At 40.1% G+C, this 19,682-nt stretch overlaps 1 protein-coding gene across 2 annotated transcripts in view; it reads right to left on the bottom strand.

Moving 5' to 3' along the window:
• Positions 1 to 2,206: 2,206 nt before the first annotated feature.
• htatsf1 (HIV-1 Tat specific factor 1) overlaps positions 2,207 to 19,682 on the bottom strand; it is a 76,229-nt gene continuing 58,753 nt past the window's right edge. For both annotated transcript variants that reach the window (XM_028815793.2, XM_028815795.2), the window contains exons 9-10: positions 15,692 to 15,829; positions 2,207 to 2,854 (exon numbers count right to left, since the gene is read on the bottom strand). In XM_028815793.2, the coding sequence (XP_028671626.2) occupies positions 2,540 to 2,854; positions 15,692 to 15,829 (453 nt within the window). In that variant the 3' untranslated portion in view covers positions 2,207 to 2,539. The remainder of the gene's footprint in view (positions 2,855 to 15,691; positions 15,830 to 19,682) is intronic.

Below are 19,682 nucleotides of genomic sequence, written 5' to 3'. Positions count from 1 at the left end.
TGCCACATTCCTGCAGCTGAAAATATTAACATTAAAGCTTGGTTAAAATAAAAACAAAATTTTAAATAATTTTCAATGTTTTAAGATCACTTTCAGAATATCAACATAAAGAAACAGTTACCTTGGAATATAAAGGTGAAAAATGTATTGATTAAAAAAAATACCAACCCTTGTTCTCCTGCTTATTTGTTATCTGCAACTATTGACTTTCAACATTTATTATGCTCATTCATATGTGTGTTTATTTATCCCTATATTTCACTTTCAATAAAATCCACTCATAATGAAACAAGCATAATCCAGCCTATCTCAGCTGCATCAGGTGTAGGGTATGGATATGCCTAGGATGGGACACCAGTACATTTCAGGGTGCACTTATGCCTGCCCTCACATGCACTCATACAGGGCCAAAGCATCATTTAACCCTACCATGCAGATCTTTGGGTTGCAGGAAGAAGAAACTGTATATTAGGAGCTTCAAAGATCTAATAAGAAAGAACTAATAATTTTAAAAATAAAAAATGCTACTATCACAATTTAATTATCTAATTGCATAAATGAACTGCTTTTTTATTAAATGAAGAGACTGTCTGAAGTGATCCATATAAAACTTGGACTTTATAAATGATAATCATGGTCTTCAAGTCTTGAAATACTTTCTCATTCAAGGCAGTCAACTATTCTGTCACTCTCAAGGATGCAAGATTGATTTATCCAACAAAAGTTGTAATTGTTGCTGCCAAAAAATTCTTATTGTGCTCTTCTGAAAATATCAGTATAGATTTTCATTTAAAAATATCCACTCCACATACATGTAATTTTACAAGCATAGAACCATATTGGTGTTATGCAGTAAACACTGTTCAGGAAGTGTTGGTTACATTAGAGAAGAGAAAAAAAACGCCTCGAGCCATGCAACTCTGACCTAGTGCAAAAATGTTGCCACTGCACTACTAGCAATATGGAGGAAAAGAATTCAAGCACTGAAAAATACAACTCTGGAAAGAGGAATAAATTCAAGACACTGCAAACTGCTTATTCTGATGAAAGAAATTGGGTTATTGGTCTCTGAAAAACCTGATTGCAAGAGGTAAACCCATAACCAGGTTACTGTTAAGGGATTTTGTGGTCTGTGCATTATCACAGGCATCAAGCTTATTTTCGGATTCACAGTGGCCAAGAATGACATTTAACTCTTTTTGGGCAGTTCAATTACTTTGCAATTTTTTTCCAGAGCAGAACTCCAGAGGATTACTTGCACATGTAAACATGGATTATTAAGAAACCAGGTTTCTGCCCTCATCAGGTTATTCACATGAATCCAATTACCTGTGTGCACATAAACCCAATGCATGAGTGTTAAGCAAAAATGTGCTCACAACATAAATAAACTACATATGACTGGTATATATATTGACTCAAACCTGCGACTATGTGTGTGCATCTTAGCATCACCACCACTAAAACCTATGCAAAGAAGCATCACAAACAATTCAGGAGACGATCAAGGACAGGGTACATGTACAGCATAAGGATATGCTCTCATATACTCGCTCAAATCTGAAAATTGTAGGGCAATTAATGTATTATGCACCTTTAAGCATATGAAAAGGAAATTGAAATACCCAGGGAAAAACAATGTACACATGAGGATAACATGTACATTTGACATAAATAATGTCCAAGAGGGGATTTGAAGCCAGTCACCTAACACTGTGAAGCAACAGCTCTAAGAACTGCACCACTATACTGGTCTAGCTAATTTGTTGAGCACAAATTTTTAAAATATGCAAAACATTAGATATATAAAGCATTTTGTAAATCTAATGCACTGTTACAACACTGTGAAAATAATCTAACAATGGAAAAAAAATTAATTCAAGTACTGGCTAAGTTTTTAATAGCTACCATAAAAGTTAGAAAACACTATGGTATTTCATGATGTATTATTTACTAAGCCTTTGTCAAACATGACCTAGAAGTGATGTTAGAAGTTATTCATTTATGTTCCATTTTTTGATATAACCCAGCATGTAGATTTATAATAGACATATTAAAACAACAAAAAAAAAATTAAATAGTATAACTATATACTCAAAACTTTGTTGAATCAGGTTAATTCAAAAAGAAAATAGTTTCTTTGACTTCTAGTTTATGATACTTACCAATGATCAAAAAGAAAGACTGATGTGGTCTTTTCAATAGCCTCCTTAGACACAGGAAATATATTTCAATTCCCACTGACACTTTTAGAAATGTATAAAATACAACTCAAACTCCAATTGATAACATTACAATGTTAACTACAATGATCAATTTGCTCATTAACAGCAAAAGAAATAACATCCACAGAAACAGAGAAGTTCATTTCTGTTCCGCAGCTTACTTTAGGCTTCACTTTTACTGCAACGGTTTTCCTAGTTTAGCAGTCCATTGCTTTGCAATATTAAATTAAGAACAACAATCTCCTTAAGACATTTCTATCACCTTTTTCTTCAAGTCAAGTACTAATAATCCTTCTTAAATATTCCTTTAGGTCTTAAGATGTTTCCTCATCTGGTTCATCATCACTCCCAGCCAGACTGCTATCTGTAGAATCTGCACCATGTGTTAACAAAATATTTTCACCATTTCCTTGTGCTTTTTCTTCTTTGTTACCATTGTCCAGATCTGAACCTTTTAATAATGATGGATCCTTCTTGTTGCTAGGTAATTCTTCACTTTTCATGGGTGCAGCCGGGGTTTCTACTTTAGACGTATGGGAACTATCTGTACTAGATTCTTTAACGTCACTTTCAAGGAATGATGTCCAACCTTTCAGTCGCTCCTCTCTCTCTCTAGTTGTTTCTTCAACCTGCATAAAAGATCATAAAAAATATAAAGAGATGTTTCTCTATGAATGTTTAAAGCCTAAACTGAGTTTCTGCATAGATTAATACTGTACAATGATTGGACAGATCTATGGGTTTAGCATTAAAATGTTTCTATTACAGACCACTTCTGATTGGTTTCAGTTTCTTTCAATCTTAAATGCAAGAATTTCATGCTTTTGTTGTCTAATCTAACAACTTACCCTCATATTGTTCCAATGCTGATGACAACCATAAATGAAAATCACTCACATTTGAAGAACCAAAGAAAAATCATCATTCTCACTCAGTATTATCAATGCTCATAAAGCCAGCATCACAGTACAAGACGTTTCTAGATACTGTTATAGCCTTTATTTTGTATAAACTTAACAAGTCATGGGCAGTTGCCAAACATGCCTATGAGAATAAGTTGTGGGTGTAACATCCCCAGTAACTCAATGTGACGGTGCAGGTCGGTTTCACGCTCCCACTCTTGTTTGGGAGCCTCATGAACCCGACACCGTCAATGGTTACGACCAGGATGAGCCAGCGAATGAGGACACAATACACAAAGCAAGGGGCAAGGGGAAGGAGTATAAGTGAACAGGTGCTTTTATTAACAACCAAGTCCAAAACAACAGTTTTCATAGTGCAGTGTGTAATCCATAATAAATAAATAATCCAATAAAATGAAGGCACTGGTGCAGATTAAAAAGTTATAATCAATAAATCCATTACAACCAGAGGTTAAAAACACACAGTCATCAGATTCTTAATGTTCTTTTTACTACAGGATGATCCCAACTCATCTCTTTCTTCGTCTCCCCAGCTCACCCATTACTTGCACAGCAGGCAGGGACTCAGCAGCTGCGCCTTCAGTACCTGATCCCCGTCTTGGCTGCCTCCAATTGGTCCTGCCAGACTGCTTGGGGTCGGCCATCTTCCCGTCATCCTTCACACACCCGCAAGTCATACCTCCCTGGGGAGGTCTCCCGCTATGCCCGCCCCACACCACCCAAATGATTAGTGGGGTGAACCAGCCCCTAGAGTCCAAAATCTACACTCCTTCACAGGGCTCATGATCGTGCTGTCTTTCCTCCCTATCTGGTCGGCTCGCCCTGCCTGAGCCTGCTCTCACAGGTCTTCACTTTTATGTTCTCGATTCTTTCTCCTTTAACCTCCGATGCCATTTCTCTTCTGTCTTGTTCCTTCTTCTGTTCTCTCTTCCCCTATGACCCATGCCGGCTCTTTTTATATCTGCTGTCTAACTGTCTGCAGGTATGAGGAGAAGCTTCCACCGCAGCACCTGACAGATGTGCCTGTCTTTGCACATATATGCGGCATGGCCAGCCAATGCCTCCAATAACCATAGAGCGAAACACACTTACGCACCCTGATACCTGCTTGAAGCCTGCACCTACACAGGGTGCAATTATTTATTTAAAATCAGGGCAGCACTACAGACTACACGTCACACTCAGTCGTAGTTGCTGTTATTTGTGACTCATCTCGGCAAAATCAACGACTTTTATTTTGACTTAAGTTGTAGACATGGACTGTTATGTGTGCAAAAGCTGACAACCAAACATTGCTCAGCCGGAAGTACAATGTACATAATATAGCTACAAAAATAAAGTGGGATACAAAAGAAGGGCATGTCTGTCTTATGTTTTTCATACTTAGCCTGCCATTTACCATTTAGTCGAAGACTGCAGCTGAACTCACCAAACTGAAAGGACATTCCTACTGGTGTGGTCAGACAACATATTAATTGGCTGTCAAAATGTGCCAGGCTCACAATACTTAGGAAAGTTAAAACTATGCTGAAAAGTCTTAAGGCAGTCATGTAATCTTCAAGTCTTAGTTGTTTAACCTGACAAATGTAAGACCATAACTGTAGTCGTTCAAGCCTGACATGCTCACCAACTCAAAATTGTAGTGTGCTTATTGCCTAAGATTGTAAACATTCTATAATGGTTAACAAGACAATTGTTTCAGTACATAGGAAACTAGACTCCTGCTAGAGCATTCCACCATTACTTGCAAAAAGACTTGGTTTTTCCACCTACACTTCACAGACATTCTGCTAGGTCCATTGGTGACTACAATTGTCCTTGTATAAATAAGAATGTGTGCCTGGCAAGCAATGGACTCGTACTGCACCCAGGCCTGAGTCCTCCACTGTTACTACTGCTGTTGTTCTGACCTCCCATGACTTTTTCCAAGAGGACATCAGCATACAAATGGATGAATGATCACATTTTAACCAGGTCTACAAAGATTACAGTAAACTGATCTTTCAAATTAAAAGAAAATTAGTAACAAAGTAGTTTAACTGGTAGAACCTAAAAGAAAATATTTTACACTAAAACAAACATGCACAAAGACAGACACAAATAAGAGTGATGTTTAGTATTTTATTTATCTGTATTTATACATATAACTTTTTTAAACCTTTGGCGCAAGGAAAATCTAAACTACTTTGTGACTGCAGTGATTCAGAATCAGCCTGCTTAAAATAAAGGGATACTTGGCAGACTGATCCGTGGTAGCACTAGTGACTATATTTAATATGCTTTGTGGCATATTATCTATAGTAATGAATGACAGATGAGATGGGGTTGTTCATCTCAGACTGCCCTGAAGGCATTTCTGTTTCTTGGCAACAGAGTTTAGCATTTTCTTTTCATTTTTCTTTAATTAGCTAAATGCACGGATACTTGATGGAATCAGACCTGGTCAAGAAAGAAAAACACAACTCTTGACATTCTGTTTATTTGTGTCTTATATTAAAATTATAGAACCATTGTTTTTACCACTGTAAAAGATTAGAAAGTAAAAGAAAAACAACTATAGATGGCATTTGTGTAATGGGCAAAAAATATGCAAGAAACAGTATTGAAAACACTATTAATGCCTACAACTTCATATAAAAAGGCATTTTATATGACAAACTAGAATTAAGAGAAATTTTATATGATGCATACACTGCAAAACTATGCATGAGTTATGAATGAGCCTGCCATTAATGGATCAAATCCATTCCTTCGGATTCCCCATTCTCTGCAATGACCAGTTTGCAGTCAACAAAAAACACTGACATCAAAGCCTTGTATCCAACAGAATCTTTTACAATCTTTTGTATTTATTATTTTACATTAGGGAGGTCCATTAAACCAGCAATAAGAAAATATGTCAAGTATTATTTATTTGGTTGACAAGTACATCCAAGTGAATCTACAAGATTCAAAATACATTAGAACTACTGTGGTACGGTACTAAAAAATCAGGTTTAAATGGATGGATGTACAAACAACCTTTCAGTTTAATATAAAACGTGACCTAGAAGTCAGTCCTATACTTTGGACAGTTCTATAAAATGTGTTAAAGGAAATTCTCTGATAAAATTTGGCTTTTCACAAAGAGGCAAACTGTTCTATAAATAACCATTCACTGAAAATTTAAATGGTGGTGAGAAATGTTCTCTTTAGTTCAAATTATCAATACAGTTCCTCGTTCTTTCTCTGGAGCACTTGTTATTTTATTCAAACCTGCACATCTGTACCTTTTTGACCAACTGTACTTGTTTAAAATAAATACATAAATACAAAGCAAAAAAAAGAAATAGAAAACTGTATGAAGTTAATAAAGCTCTATATGGATTTGATTAATAAAACAGGTTATTCACATAATGAAATTTATTCTTTTATTTTAGCTATTTAACTTCCAAACTGTAGGCTCAGATTTCACCTGCCATGTATGTCCTCTAAGTAAGCTAAACATTTTTGTTGATAAGCTTTTTTTTTTTTTTTAAACAGGAGAATTCCTGAAGCCTATGAAAAAAACTCGTAATCCTGGGCCACCTTAAATTCCTTCGCACCTCTCCGTTAGCATCTTTTGTTTTGTAAATGTGTTGATCAGCACAAGCAGCAAGCAGCCTGCTTTCCCATGAAAATGGGATAAATGAAAAGCATTTATATGTTATTTATATAAATGCCACTTTGAATGTTGTTTAACTATATTTATTTACTTATCTTCCGACAGCATAAAGTCACAAGTAGACTGTAGAGCGGTATGCTAACAAAGTACATCTGCAATGTCACTCCTTATTCAGGAAAAGATCAGTTACGAAAAATGTAACAGCAGCTTCCACCTGCAGCTATAGACACTTCAGTATGCGAGTGACTCTCCACTCCCATGTTGATCAAACATGTAAATGTTTCTCGTAAACTGAACTTTGCACGATACCTTAGCGAGCTCTGTAAGCCCTGCTGTTTTGTTGAAGGATATGCGTGTGGTGACTGACTGGCAGGATGACAGCCAACATGTTGCTGCATCCAAACAGTGCCATCTTTCACTTTCACGCCTGGTGTAGCTGCGCTGTTCTTAAGAATGAGTGGACGTTTCTTTCAGGGAGGGCTTCTGTTCTCTTTCTCAGATACAGAGCCCTCATCCTCATCTGAGTTCACCTCTGTTATAGCACATCTTTACTTGAAAACTAGCAGTGCAGATCGGGGGGGAGCGTGAACATGACAGAGAATAAAACTGAAAAAAAAAAAAACGCTAACCTTTCCAAGTACCATAAATTTACGCCAGCTGTTACAGGCTCCAATCAAATGTATGTATTTATTATATAATAGTAACAATAAGAGCAGCTCACTATTCAAAGAGATAATTCTGGGAAGCGACCGGAATCGAAACCGCAACCTCTTGATTATGAGTAAGCAGTTCTTACTGCTGCACCACCCAAGCGGTCATGTCAGCATCGTACCCTAACCCAATTTCTTTTTCTTCGGTTATACTGTATTCTTGAAAAAAGGCACACTTGTTTTTTTATACGTGTACCTTTTGTGAAAGTGTTTATTTGATATTTGGACTTCAGTCTTCACACATTATACATTTAATGTCAAAATTTTGTCATTAGTACTATAACTAGTGCTGGGCGGTATGACCAAAATTCTATATCACGGTATTTTTCAAAATTATACCGGTTTCACGGTATTCATCTGTATTTTTTTCCCTTGTATGAGTGGATGTTAACCACATTTTCCACTGCAATTACTGCAGTAGACTGGCTAAGGATAACCTATTCCACTGTCATGAAAACTGTGCATTGTATAAAAAAATATTTTAACTCTAAGGGCGGATGTCGACTTTAGTCGACAGGAGGGGTTGAGGGCGCATGTCGACATCCAGGGGTAGAGGGTGACAATCAGCTGTTACGTCACAAGCATTCCCTCTCTGCTTGGAGGAATGTTAGACTCATTGACTCGGCATCTAATCCTTGCGTATGCACGAGTTACGAAATGTAAACAAAGGCAAGATAGCATCGACATCTCACAAGGGAGTGAAGCAAGTGCAGAAAAGAAAATACTCAGCAGACGATGTTCTGCGCATTATCGCCAAGTCAGACTCTGATTTTTAAGAATCTTATTTTGTTGACAGTGATCAGGAGATCGAGCAAGAGAGTGAGGAATTGGCATCAGCTGATCGGACACCAGGTTCATGTGGGAGGATTACCAGTCGCTGGATTACTTCAGGCTGCTCTTTCCTGATGCTGCTTTTCAGCTACTGTCAGATGAGGTATGCAGCAGCAATTTTTTGAATCGCGGACTGCGCTTTGCACCACATTCTCGTTTTTCAATGTGGAAACCCATAACAAAAGACGAGATGAAGGGCTTTGTGGCATTACAAATAGAGATGGGACTAGACAGGTGATATAACTTCAGGGAGCATGGGTCCAAATGTGCTTTGTCCCCTTGTGGCTTTGGACAGGTTATGCCGCGTAATAGGTATGTGCTGCTGCAAAGTTTTATTCACTTCTGTGATAACTAGAAGCAAATCCCAAGGGGTGAGCCAGGCTATAACCCCATGTATAAAGTCCCTGCTTGACATTGTGGAACCAACATATAAACAATTTTATCAGCCTGGCCGTGATTTGTCTGCGCATGAATCTATGATGAAATAAAAAGAGACGCTTTATTTCTGCCAATATATGCCAGACAAGCCCACAAAGTATGGCATAAAGGATTTTGTACTGGCAGAAGCAAACACTGGTTTCTGCTTGAAAGTAATTACATATACAGGAAAGTATTTCTTTCAAAGATAAAACTGTCCCTTGACAAGTCAGGTTGTGCCGGAGCTGCTTCAGGGCTATGAACATTTGGGTCATGTTGTGTATATGGACAATTTTTATACATAACCAGAATTGTTCATGGAGCTACAGAGCAGAGGAATTGGAGCTTGTGGCACAGTGAGGGTGAACAGGAGACACAGGCCTTCACAGTTGAAGCCAGACAGGCTGAAGTTGAAAAGAGATGACAATCCGGTTTTCATGCAGGCGGAAAACTTGGTGGCAGTGGCACGGCACGATGTCAAACGGGTGACTTGTCTCTCTACAGTACACACTAACAATATATGTGAGAAAGTGAAGCAACAGACAATTGAAAAGGAAACACCAGTGCAATATATAATGTAAGCAGTACAATGTGGCAATGCATGTGATTGGCTGCTTTGAGTGATATCATACTTTGCCGGACTTTGCTGTGTAACATGTATGTGATATGTATGTGAAATCATATAGTATGCAGGGCTCATATAACATGCAAGACAGTAACATTTGTCAAAAGTTAATATTTTTTGCTGATTTGATATGTTAAACAATTGCTTTGTGTTCTTATTTAAAAAAGTTAGTTTTTGGAAAAATATTCAGCCCCAGGAGAAAAGAAACAACAAAAAAAATTATCCCCTAAAGAGTTAATGAGCACACAAGTATTAATACAGGTTTGCATGGCCCCATAAAGTAATAGTTTTCAAGGGGGTGGCACTAATGAAGAGAAGGAATCACATTGCATGACAGTTGCAGTCAAAATATAGAACCTTTTTATTGAACAAATTTTGCAAAAAGCAAACTAAAATTTTGACAACATATTTTCAACCATTCAAAGAGGCATTTAATTTAGACTTAGTATAATATCCAGAGGTGCTTGTCAAAAGCTGTATTGCACTGAACATGTCTTAGAAAATTAATATATAGTAAATATTTTTTGTAAACCAACTACACTTTCTGTTAACGTTAACAATCTCTATCCACTGACACGTTAAAGTGACTTTTTAAACAACTTTACAATAATTAAACTGCATAATATTTAAACTAATAAATAATAACAATAAATAATATGGCAACTTCCAGTAATAATACTATAACCTCAAGACTTCAAGCCCAGGTGCATTACACAGTATTCACCAAATAAAAATAAAATAAAATAAAACAAGTGCAACTTGGTGATGACATCTTTACCAACTGAACCATCATTAAGGCAAATTGCATTAATATGGACCTTGCTTCAAGCTAAGCTATATACATAAATAATAAAACTGCAACTTGCATTTATAATGCTATCTGTAGTATAGCGGGTCCGCGGCTTAAAAAAAAAAAAAAGGCTAGTTTTTAAATCCAGTTCGCCGTGTCCATCTATGTGGGTGCGATTGCACGACCACGGGGAGTTGATGAGGTGATTGGGGCGAGTCACACCTGCATGTGTGGGTGCGATCGTTCTCAATTGTTTCATCAGCTTCCTGCAGTGTGTGATTAAGGTGCTGTGCCCATGGAGACATACAGTGGTGTGAAAAACTATTTGCCCCCTTCCTGATTTCTTATTCTTTTGCATGTTTGTCACACAAAATGTTTCTGATCATCAAACACATTTAACCATTAGTCAAATATAACACAAGTAAACACAAAATGCAGTTTTTAAATGATGGTTTTTATTATTTAGGGAGAAAAAAAAATCCAAACCTACATGGCCCTGTGTGAAAAAGTAATTGCCCCCTGAACCTAATAACTGGTTGGGCCACCCTTAGCAGCAATAACTGCAATCAAGCGTTTGCGATAACTTGCAATGAGTCTATTTCAGCGCTCTGGAGGAATTTTGGCCCACTCATCTTTGCAAAATTGTTGTAATTCAGCTTTATTTGAGGGTTTTCTAGCATGAACCGCCTTTTTAAGGTCATGCCATTGCATCTCAATTGGATTCAGGTCAGGACTTTGACTAGGCCACTCCAAAGTCTTCATTTTGTTTTTCTTCAGCCATTCAGAGGTGGATTTGCTGGTGTGTTTTGGGTCATTGTCCTGTTGCAGCACCCAAGATCGCTTCAGCTTGAGTTGATGAACAGATGGCCGGGCATTCTCCTTCAGGATTTTTTGGTAGACAGTAGAATTCATGGTTCCATCTATCACAGCAAGCCTTCCAGGTCCTGAAGCAGCAAAACAACCCCAGACCATCACACTACCACCACCATATTTTACTGTTGGTATGATGTTCTTTTTCTGAAATGCTGTGTTCCTTTTACGCCAGATGTAACGGGACATTTGCCTTCCAAAAAGTTCAACTTTTGACTCATCAGTCCACAAGGTATTTTCCCAAAAGTCTTGGCAATCATTGAGATGTTTCTTAGCAAAATTGAGACGAGCCCTAATGTTCTTTTTGCTTAACAGTGGTTTGCGTCTTGGACATCTGCCATGCAGGCCGTTTTTGCCCAGTCTCTTTCTTATGGTGGAGTCGTGAACACTGACCTTAATTGAGGCAAGTGAGGTCTGCAGTTCTTTAGACGTTGTCCTGGGGTCTTTTGTGACCTCTCGGATGAGTCGTCTCTGCGCTCTTGGGGTAATTTTGGTCGGCCGGCCACTCCTGGGAAGGTTCACCACTGTTCCATGTTTTTGCCATTTGTGGATAATGGCTCTCACTGTGGTTCGCTGGAGTCCCAAAGCTTTAGAAATGGCTTTATAACCTTTACCAGACTGATAGATCTCAATTACTTCTGTTCTCATTTGTTCCTGAATTTCTTTGTATCTTGGCATGATGTCTATCGTTTGAGGTGCTTTTGGTCTACTTCTCTGTGTCAGGCAGCTCCTATTTAAGTGATTTCTTGATTGAAACAGGTGTGGCAGTAATCAGGCCTGGGGGTGGCTACAGAAATTGAACTCAGGTGTGATACACCACAGTTAGGTTATTTTTTAACAAGGGGGCAATTACTTTTTCACACAGGGCCATGTAGGTTTGGATTTTTTTTCTCCCTAAATAATAAACACCATCATTTAAAAACTGCATTTTGTGTTTACTTGTGTTATATTTGACTAATGGTTAAATGTGTTTGATGATCAGAAACATTTTGTGTGACAAACATGCAAAAGAATAAGAAATCAGGAAGGGGGCAAATAGTTTTTCACACCACTGTATATTTATGGGCTTGCAGGATAGGGGCAAGGAAAAAAGAAAAGATGGAACAGAAGGAGGTTAAAGAAGGGAAAAGGCAGTCATGGGTGACGATCCAGATACCAGAAAGGAGAAGGCAGCACAAGCTGGGGCTCCATGAAGGAGCGCAGGCTGAGGCGTTCTAGGGGCTGGTTCGCCTCACTGACAAAGCGTGTAGAGTGGGGCGAGCAAAATGTAAGACCTCCCAATGGATCCGAGGAGCGACTGAGTGAGCGCGAAGGAAGACGGGAGGTGTGCCGACCTCGGACGGTCTGGCTGCGCAGTGTGGCGGCAGCCAAGATGGGGGTCAGCAGAAAAGAGTTTGTGCTGCAGAGGCTCTACCAGCAACGCCAGTGATGGCTGAGCCAGGGAGACAGAAGGTGGTGGGCTGCGATCGAGTGAGGAGAGAGACTGCATTTTAACCTCTATTTTAACTGATTTATATATTATGGATTTTATCCCCACGCTTCACTGGTTTTATGGATTTGCTATTTATTTGGGTACTGTATTTTTTTTTTAACACTGCACAATGGACACTTTTGGTTTTACTTCTAACTGTGTTTAACAAAAGCACTTGAGCACTTTCCACCATCCCCTGGCTTCAATGAGATTTGTCAGCTCATCTCAGTCATAACTATCAACGGTGTTGGTTCAACAGACACCCATGTGGGAAGAGGTAGTCTGTAGGGGACGGGCATCGTCACACTATTACACAGTACCCAGGTACATTACACAGTATTGAAAAAAAAATAAAACAAGTACAACTTGGCTTGCAGTATTATCCAGTAGTATAGAAACAGTATTCATACATTTGAATATAATGGTCTACAGCTTCAGTTTTGGAACGTTCTCAGTCCATTTTCACCGCTCAATACCTCCACTAACGCATGTATTCTGTTGCATGCATGTTTAGTGGTGCAGCAGTGAAAAAGGTCCTCCCTTAAACAGTTTCCCGCTGTCCCACATTCTGAACGTTGTTTAGGCTATTTAAAACGGTGTTGCAGTATACGAAAATCCATATCATAACAAAAATAAAAAATGTTTTTTGGTATGAACCGATATACCGCCCAGCACTCACTATAACATGAAAAAAGTTACTGTTTTAGCTTCAACATTTTTTGCATTTCTCACATTCCTGTCATCCTACATTTACAGAGATCGTTGTAGACACAGAACACACATGAAATGCATGTGTTCCAAATAATAATATATTATTTACCATATACAATTCCAGGCACCTCACACCCAGATGAAGAGCCTTGAGATAAGAGAACTTTTTCCCTGAGCTGAGCTGCAGCGATGGGGGGGATGGGATAGTAGGCTGCTTGCTGCTTGTGCCAATCAACATATTTATAAAAATAAAGATGCTAATGGAGAGGTGTGAAGGATTTAAGGTGGCCCGGGATTACAAGTTTTTTGGTAGGCTACAGGGATTCTAGTGTTAATTAACTCATTCGAAGAAATTATGTAACTTGTTCAAACTGATTATTTTTACCCCCCGACTCTAACTTCAGTAGCTACTTATTTTTCCTGGTATGAAGTTTGGTGAACCAGAAGAGTATAGCCAGCCAAAAGTTTCAATCTATTCTACGCTGTTCAGTGCCATTATCGACTAGATTTTAAACTTAAGCTTTTCTTCTATTAACATTTCTACCAGCGCCTACAGAATATCATGTTCTGGAAGAAAATTCCTCATAAGTTCTTCTGTGTTTGAAACTCGTTTCAGGACTCAAAAGAACCATTTCAACAATGACTGTCTTCCAGATAGTTCCTCTTTCAGTTCACTGACTTTAACATACCTTACAGTTCACTTAACTCTATGCCAGGAAACCCGCATTGGGCTCTGTAATATGAACCAGACTGCAACCGGGAAAAATAATAATCGGTTTGAAGAAATTAATACAGAATGGGGCTCCTTACTACTGAAATTACAGTCAGGGAAAAAAATAAAAATAATTTGGTTGAACAAGTTAAGTAATTCAGTCAAACTGATTTTTTTTTTTGGTTGACACATAGAAGGCTCCATAGACATTTGCCTAGGCCTTAGAACTATGAAATTGACCCATTTCTAAACACAGAAAGTTTGAAGGTACTAATTCATGCATTGCAATTTGGCATAAATTAAACAATAATGTGAAACTCTGCTGCTACTGAAATAAGTCTTGGTGTCCTCCTGTGCAATTCCTTTCACCCACAGGAGCATAGTTGAAGTAAAACATTTTATTAGCTATTACTTTTAATTTATCAACGAAAGGAGAAGTTGCGACACATGAGATACAAGTTGAGGATGGAACTAGACAGACAAAGGAAATTCATGAGCCTGTAAGCTGATGCAAGCACAAGATTGTTATGCATATGTAGGAAATGTCCAAAAATGTCTGCTGAGAACAAATGCCTATTGTGTACAAGGTGGGATTTAATATTACCACTTTTGGACAACATGGAAAGACATTAGCTGCAAGAGCACCTTCTCCTATAACATTATTAATTGTATTAATGAGGATTTTGAAACCATCATTAAGCTTGCATTTCAGAAGAATTACTTCAAAATTAATCACAGAAATAAGCAAACAGATATTTTATTACACAAAGTTTAATGAGTTATCAATATGGCCTGATGGCTGTGAGATCACCCAGTTATCCTTTTAATGGTGGCACACTGATGGACAGTAGAATGCGCAAAAGGGTTGGGTGGTCTTTTGGCCTTGGAAACCCCACAGGATTATTTCCTCCAACATCCCTCCAACTGGAGTTATTTTCCTGTCCTCCCTACCAATAAGACCATAGGGTTTACTATTAAACTGGACACTATAATGCTCTACTGTTATAAATAACTTTTAGTTTTTTTTAGTTTTCTTTTGTAACTTTGATTATCCATTATTACTGTAAAGCACTTTGAGCTACTTTCATGTATAAAATGTGTTTCTGTGGTAACTTTTCACTAATATAAAAACAAGGTGAATTGCCATCACAAAAACTGAAGCTACAAATTTTTTAAAATATAACATTTGTGTCACATCCCAACCTTTTGGCCACTACTGTACATCATGGGCAAGTGTCAAAATACAGTATTTTAACTACATTGCTATTTCATGTTGAACTACTACGGTTTACAACTAACACTGCTGCAATCACACATGCCGTTTATTGTGAACTGAAAAGAGGACTGGTATTCTTTCCTCAGATGAAAAGTTAAAAAAAAAAAAAAAAAAAATCCAGAAAAGTTCATAATTCCCAGCTTCATTCCGTCAAACACATGTTTGCAAAATGCAGAAACCATAATTTGTGAAACCACAAGACCCGTTACTTTAAAGTGGATTTGTCATATAAGATTTAATAATTTTGTTTCACATTTGTCCTGCTACTCCAGTGCCCACAATTGTTTACAACAGGGAAAGACATACAATTTATTTTGGTAAATTGACTAAATGCTCATTTCAATAAAGCAAGTGTCAGAGATTATTACCATAATATATCAGTTTAACTGCGTGATCATAATTAGATGCCATCATAGGGTACAGTTTTCCATTGTGCTTCAAAACTACTTAATGAATATGAATCACAATTTTGGGGGAAGGGGGTTACCTGATAATCCGTCACACCATCCCACAGTTCTGCAGTTAGCTGCCGTCCTCCAAACCAGCGACCATGTAGTGCCAATTTACATCCATCTGCCTGCTCTGGCTCTTTAAATGCTACTGAAGCCACACCATCTGGATGTCTCTGCGGATTAAAAAAGGCATTAAATACAAAAAAGGACCCAATGAAGAAACAAATCGAATTTTACCAAAATAACATTATGACTATAAAAATCAGCACTTCAAATTCAATACAGCATTAAGACCAGAAATATAAGCTGACAAACCAAAGGCTAATAATCTTGGCAGGCAGCGTAGTGTAGTGGTTAAGGTTTTGGACTTCAAACCCTGAGGTTGTGTGTACAAATCCCACTACTGACACTGTGTGACAATTAGCAAGTCAATTCACCTACCTGTGCTCCAATTGGAAAAACAAGAAAAGCTGACATTTACTTGTGGTGCCGAAAATCAAAATGCTGGTATGAAACCACTTTAAAATTTGTTTTTTTTTGTGGTACTTTTCCTGTACCAGTATACCATGCAACCCTAATGGACAGCAACAGTATTTCCAAGAACAAACCAAATAATGACAGGATGTGAATTCTTTATAGTGACTTATTTTTACATAATAATGTCCAAAAGTTGAATAGGTCTTAACTACTGTCACACACGTGCGTTTAGGAGACAGCCAAAGGGCTTAGATACAGGTAATTCCATGCCAGGCCAGGGGGGTGGCGGAGTGTACTAATTTTCCCTCTCAATCTGTTGCAGACCATTCTAGGGAAATCCCGCCCGGCTCTGGGGCAGCCAATGACGTTCCTTCCGGTTCCGGGGCTGATGACTTCACTTCCTTAGCTGGCCTTTAAAAGCCGCCATACTGTCTGAAGGAGTCAGTTCTGTTTTGGACTCAGTTGAATGAACATGTATACCAGTTTTGACCTATTTTGCAGCCGTAATCGATTAAATGGGTGGCTGCCCCAAACCTTCTTGATGTCTCATGGTCGTTCTTGTGACAGTGGCGTAGTCGGCTGGATGGAGAAAGCCCTGAAGAGAACGGGACCGGACCTGAATCATGTCCAGGTGGGAGAGTACCTGGGCCGAGCTTTCGGGTGGGGAGTGCGTCTCGGGTTTCGGAAAGAACCGGTGCAGACTCCGCTCCCTTTGGCTATCTCTGGGGCACCCAAATTGAATAGGGAGAGTGTTGTTGGGACACACACACGTGGGCTGGTCTCTATGGGGGAAACTATGGGGACTTATTATGCTCTCTCGGAGGAGAGCGCTGTCCTTCCCACTGGGGCTAAGGTCCCACAGGAAAGTGGACTTTCCCCGGGCCAGCAGGTGAAGAAAATACAAACCTGGAGGTTTGACCCTGAACGGGCTACCGGAGAACAACTGGACGTTCTCTGGGAAGAGGTGGCAGGCTGGTTAAGGCCCACTGATTGCTCCACCTATCAAATAGTAAAGAAAGTGGCATGTTTGCTGTTTATAAATGGCCTGCCAGAACATTTCACCCAGCCGGCCTGGGGAGAATTTTCAAATATAAACGAGCTCATAGAGCTCATTGAAACAACCAGGGCAGTCTCGCAATCTGAGAGGGCTGAACGGTCCTTAAGTGGATGCCGTAGAGATTACGTCCCTCTTAAACTGCCCTCTCAACATAAACCGGAGTTTGCACCGGAGTCCCCGATCCCGCGGGCGCGATCCTCGCTCGGGGGCAAGGCGGAATGTGAATGGAGAGAGGGGTGGGATTGTGTGCACTTTCAAACCCCCTGGCTTTGCCTCATAAGGGAGAGGTCATTGTAAACAGCCACAAGGTAGAGGCCCTATTTGACTCCGGCAGCAAACTTTCTATGGTCGAATGCCGTTATGTACTACCGCGACAATGGTTAAAAACAAAGACCTGCATTACCTGTGTACACGGAGATGTCCGCGCCTATGAATCCGCCCGGTGTTTCATCTGCCACGGAGGAATACTCAAAAAACTTGTTGTTGCGGTACTTCCAAATCCTCCGTGTGCGGGGATTCTTGGGCGAGACTGGTCTGACGATAAAAGCAGTGCAGTACTGATCTCGCCTTATTCGAAATTGGGCCTAGTAACAGATGGGAATCCACCATCTCAGGTTGTCTCCACACCGTGTACACAGCCGGTGGAGAGAGATATGGGCGATCACAAGGAGGATGGAGAGCTTCCTGGTACGTTGCAGACCAATACGTCATCAGTCCGCTCCTCACCAGAGCGGGAGGTTTCTCCGCCCCTTGAGGTCAGCCCAGACCCTCTCTCAGATCTGAGCTTTCAATTCAGACAAACACCGGCATCATTTAAAAGGGAACAGTGGAATGATTCCCTTAAATTTGCTAAGAATGTAGTAGTCTTCGTCAACGGCCAACGCACTAGTCAGCCCATGCCACAAGGACCCCACTTTGTGTTAGAAAATGACTTATTATATCGGGTCAGTGAACACGAGGGGGGGGTGCGGAAGTTGTTGCTGATTCCACAAGCTTTCCGGCGGCAAGTTTGTGAGTTAGCGCACGCCCATCTCCTAGGAGGCCACTTGGGCAACGAAAAAACTCTAGAGCGCATTAAGCTCCGTTTCTATTGGCTGGGAATTAACGAGGAGGTTCGCCGCTTCTGTGTTTCGTGCCCGGAATGTCAGTTGTGGCAAATTCCTAGGAGGGACCGTGCTCCTCTTGTTCCCCTTCCCTTAATTGATGTTCCCTTCGAAAGAATAGGGGTCGATATAGTAGGACCCCTGGAACCCTCGGCTCGAGGACATAAATATATACTAGTCCTCGTAGATTATGCGACCCGATATCCAGAAGCTGTTCCATTGCGCTCAGCTAATTCTAAAGCAATCGCACGGGTACTGATGGAGGTCTTTGCGCGAGTTCGGGTCCCTAAAGAAGTCCTTACGGACCAAGGGACACCGTTTACCTCGGAAACATTCAAGGAAATTGCCAAATTACTCAAAATAAAGCACTTGAGAACCGCGGTGTATCATCCTCAAACCAACGGTTTAGTAGAGAGATTTAATCAGACTCTCAAGCAGATGCTTCGCAAGGTGGTCAGCGGGGATGGGAGGAATTGGGATCAACTCCTCCCCCTCGTGCTCTTTGCCTATCGGGAAGTCCCTCAAGCCTCAACAGGGTTCTCCCCTTTTGAATTATTATATGGACGACAACCCCGGGGCATATTGGACATTTTAAAGGAAGGTTGGGAAGGAGAGGCTCTTCCCTCAACTAATATTTTGGAATATATCGCGCAGTTATGCGATAGATTTGATAAAATTCGACCCATATTAAAAAGTCACATGCAAGAGGCGCAAGCAGCACAGGCCCACTATTATGACCAGGGCACGACCCTCCGGGAGTTCCAGCCGGGGAATCGAGTCATGGTATTGGTTCCCACCTCCCACTCTAAACTACTTGCCCACTGGCAAGGGCCGTACGAAGTTAAGGAGCAAAAGGGACTCGTCGACTATTTGGTGAAACAACCCAATCATCGACCGAGCGAGCGGATATATCAAGTAAACCTGCTGAAACCGTGGAAGGAAAGGGACCCTGATCCCACCTCCGGCCAGCCCCGCTCCTTCTTTGCTCAAAGTAACACCCTTAACTTTGGGTCTAATTTGAATAACCGACAGAGGCGAGAGCTGGAGACAGTTATCTCGTCCGTCCTGGAGGTGGTTGACGAAATCCCAGGAAGGAGCTCTCTGGTTGCCCATGATATTGTGACTGAACTCGGGGTCGTAGTCCGAGAACGCCCGTATCGTCTTCCTGAGGCAAAGAAAGCGGAAGTGGAACTGGAAATCAAGCGCATGCTGGATCTAGGAGTCACAGAGGAGAGTCATAGTCCCTGGTCCTGCCCAATTGTCTTGGTTCCTAAGCCTGACGGAAGTTGGGAGGTTTTGCAATGACTTCCGTTGGCTTAATCAGGTCTCACAATTTGATGCTTATCCGATACCTCGAGTGGACGACCTCCTTGAGAGGCTTGGACAGGC

This window comes from Erpetoichthys calabaricus, chromosome 12 (assembly GCF_900747795.2).
Source record: "Erpetoichthys calabaricus chromosome 12, fErpCal1.3, whole genome shotgun sequence".
Lineage (NCBI taxonomy): Eukaryota > Metazoa > Chordata > Cladistia > Polypteriformes > Polypteridae > Erpetoichthys > Erpetoichthys calabaricus.
This window is presented reverse-complemented; position numbering and strand designations above follow the sequence as displayed.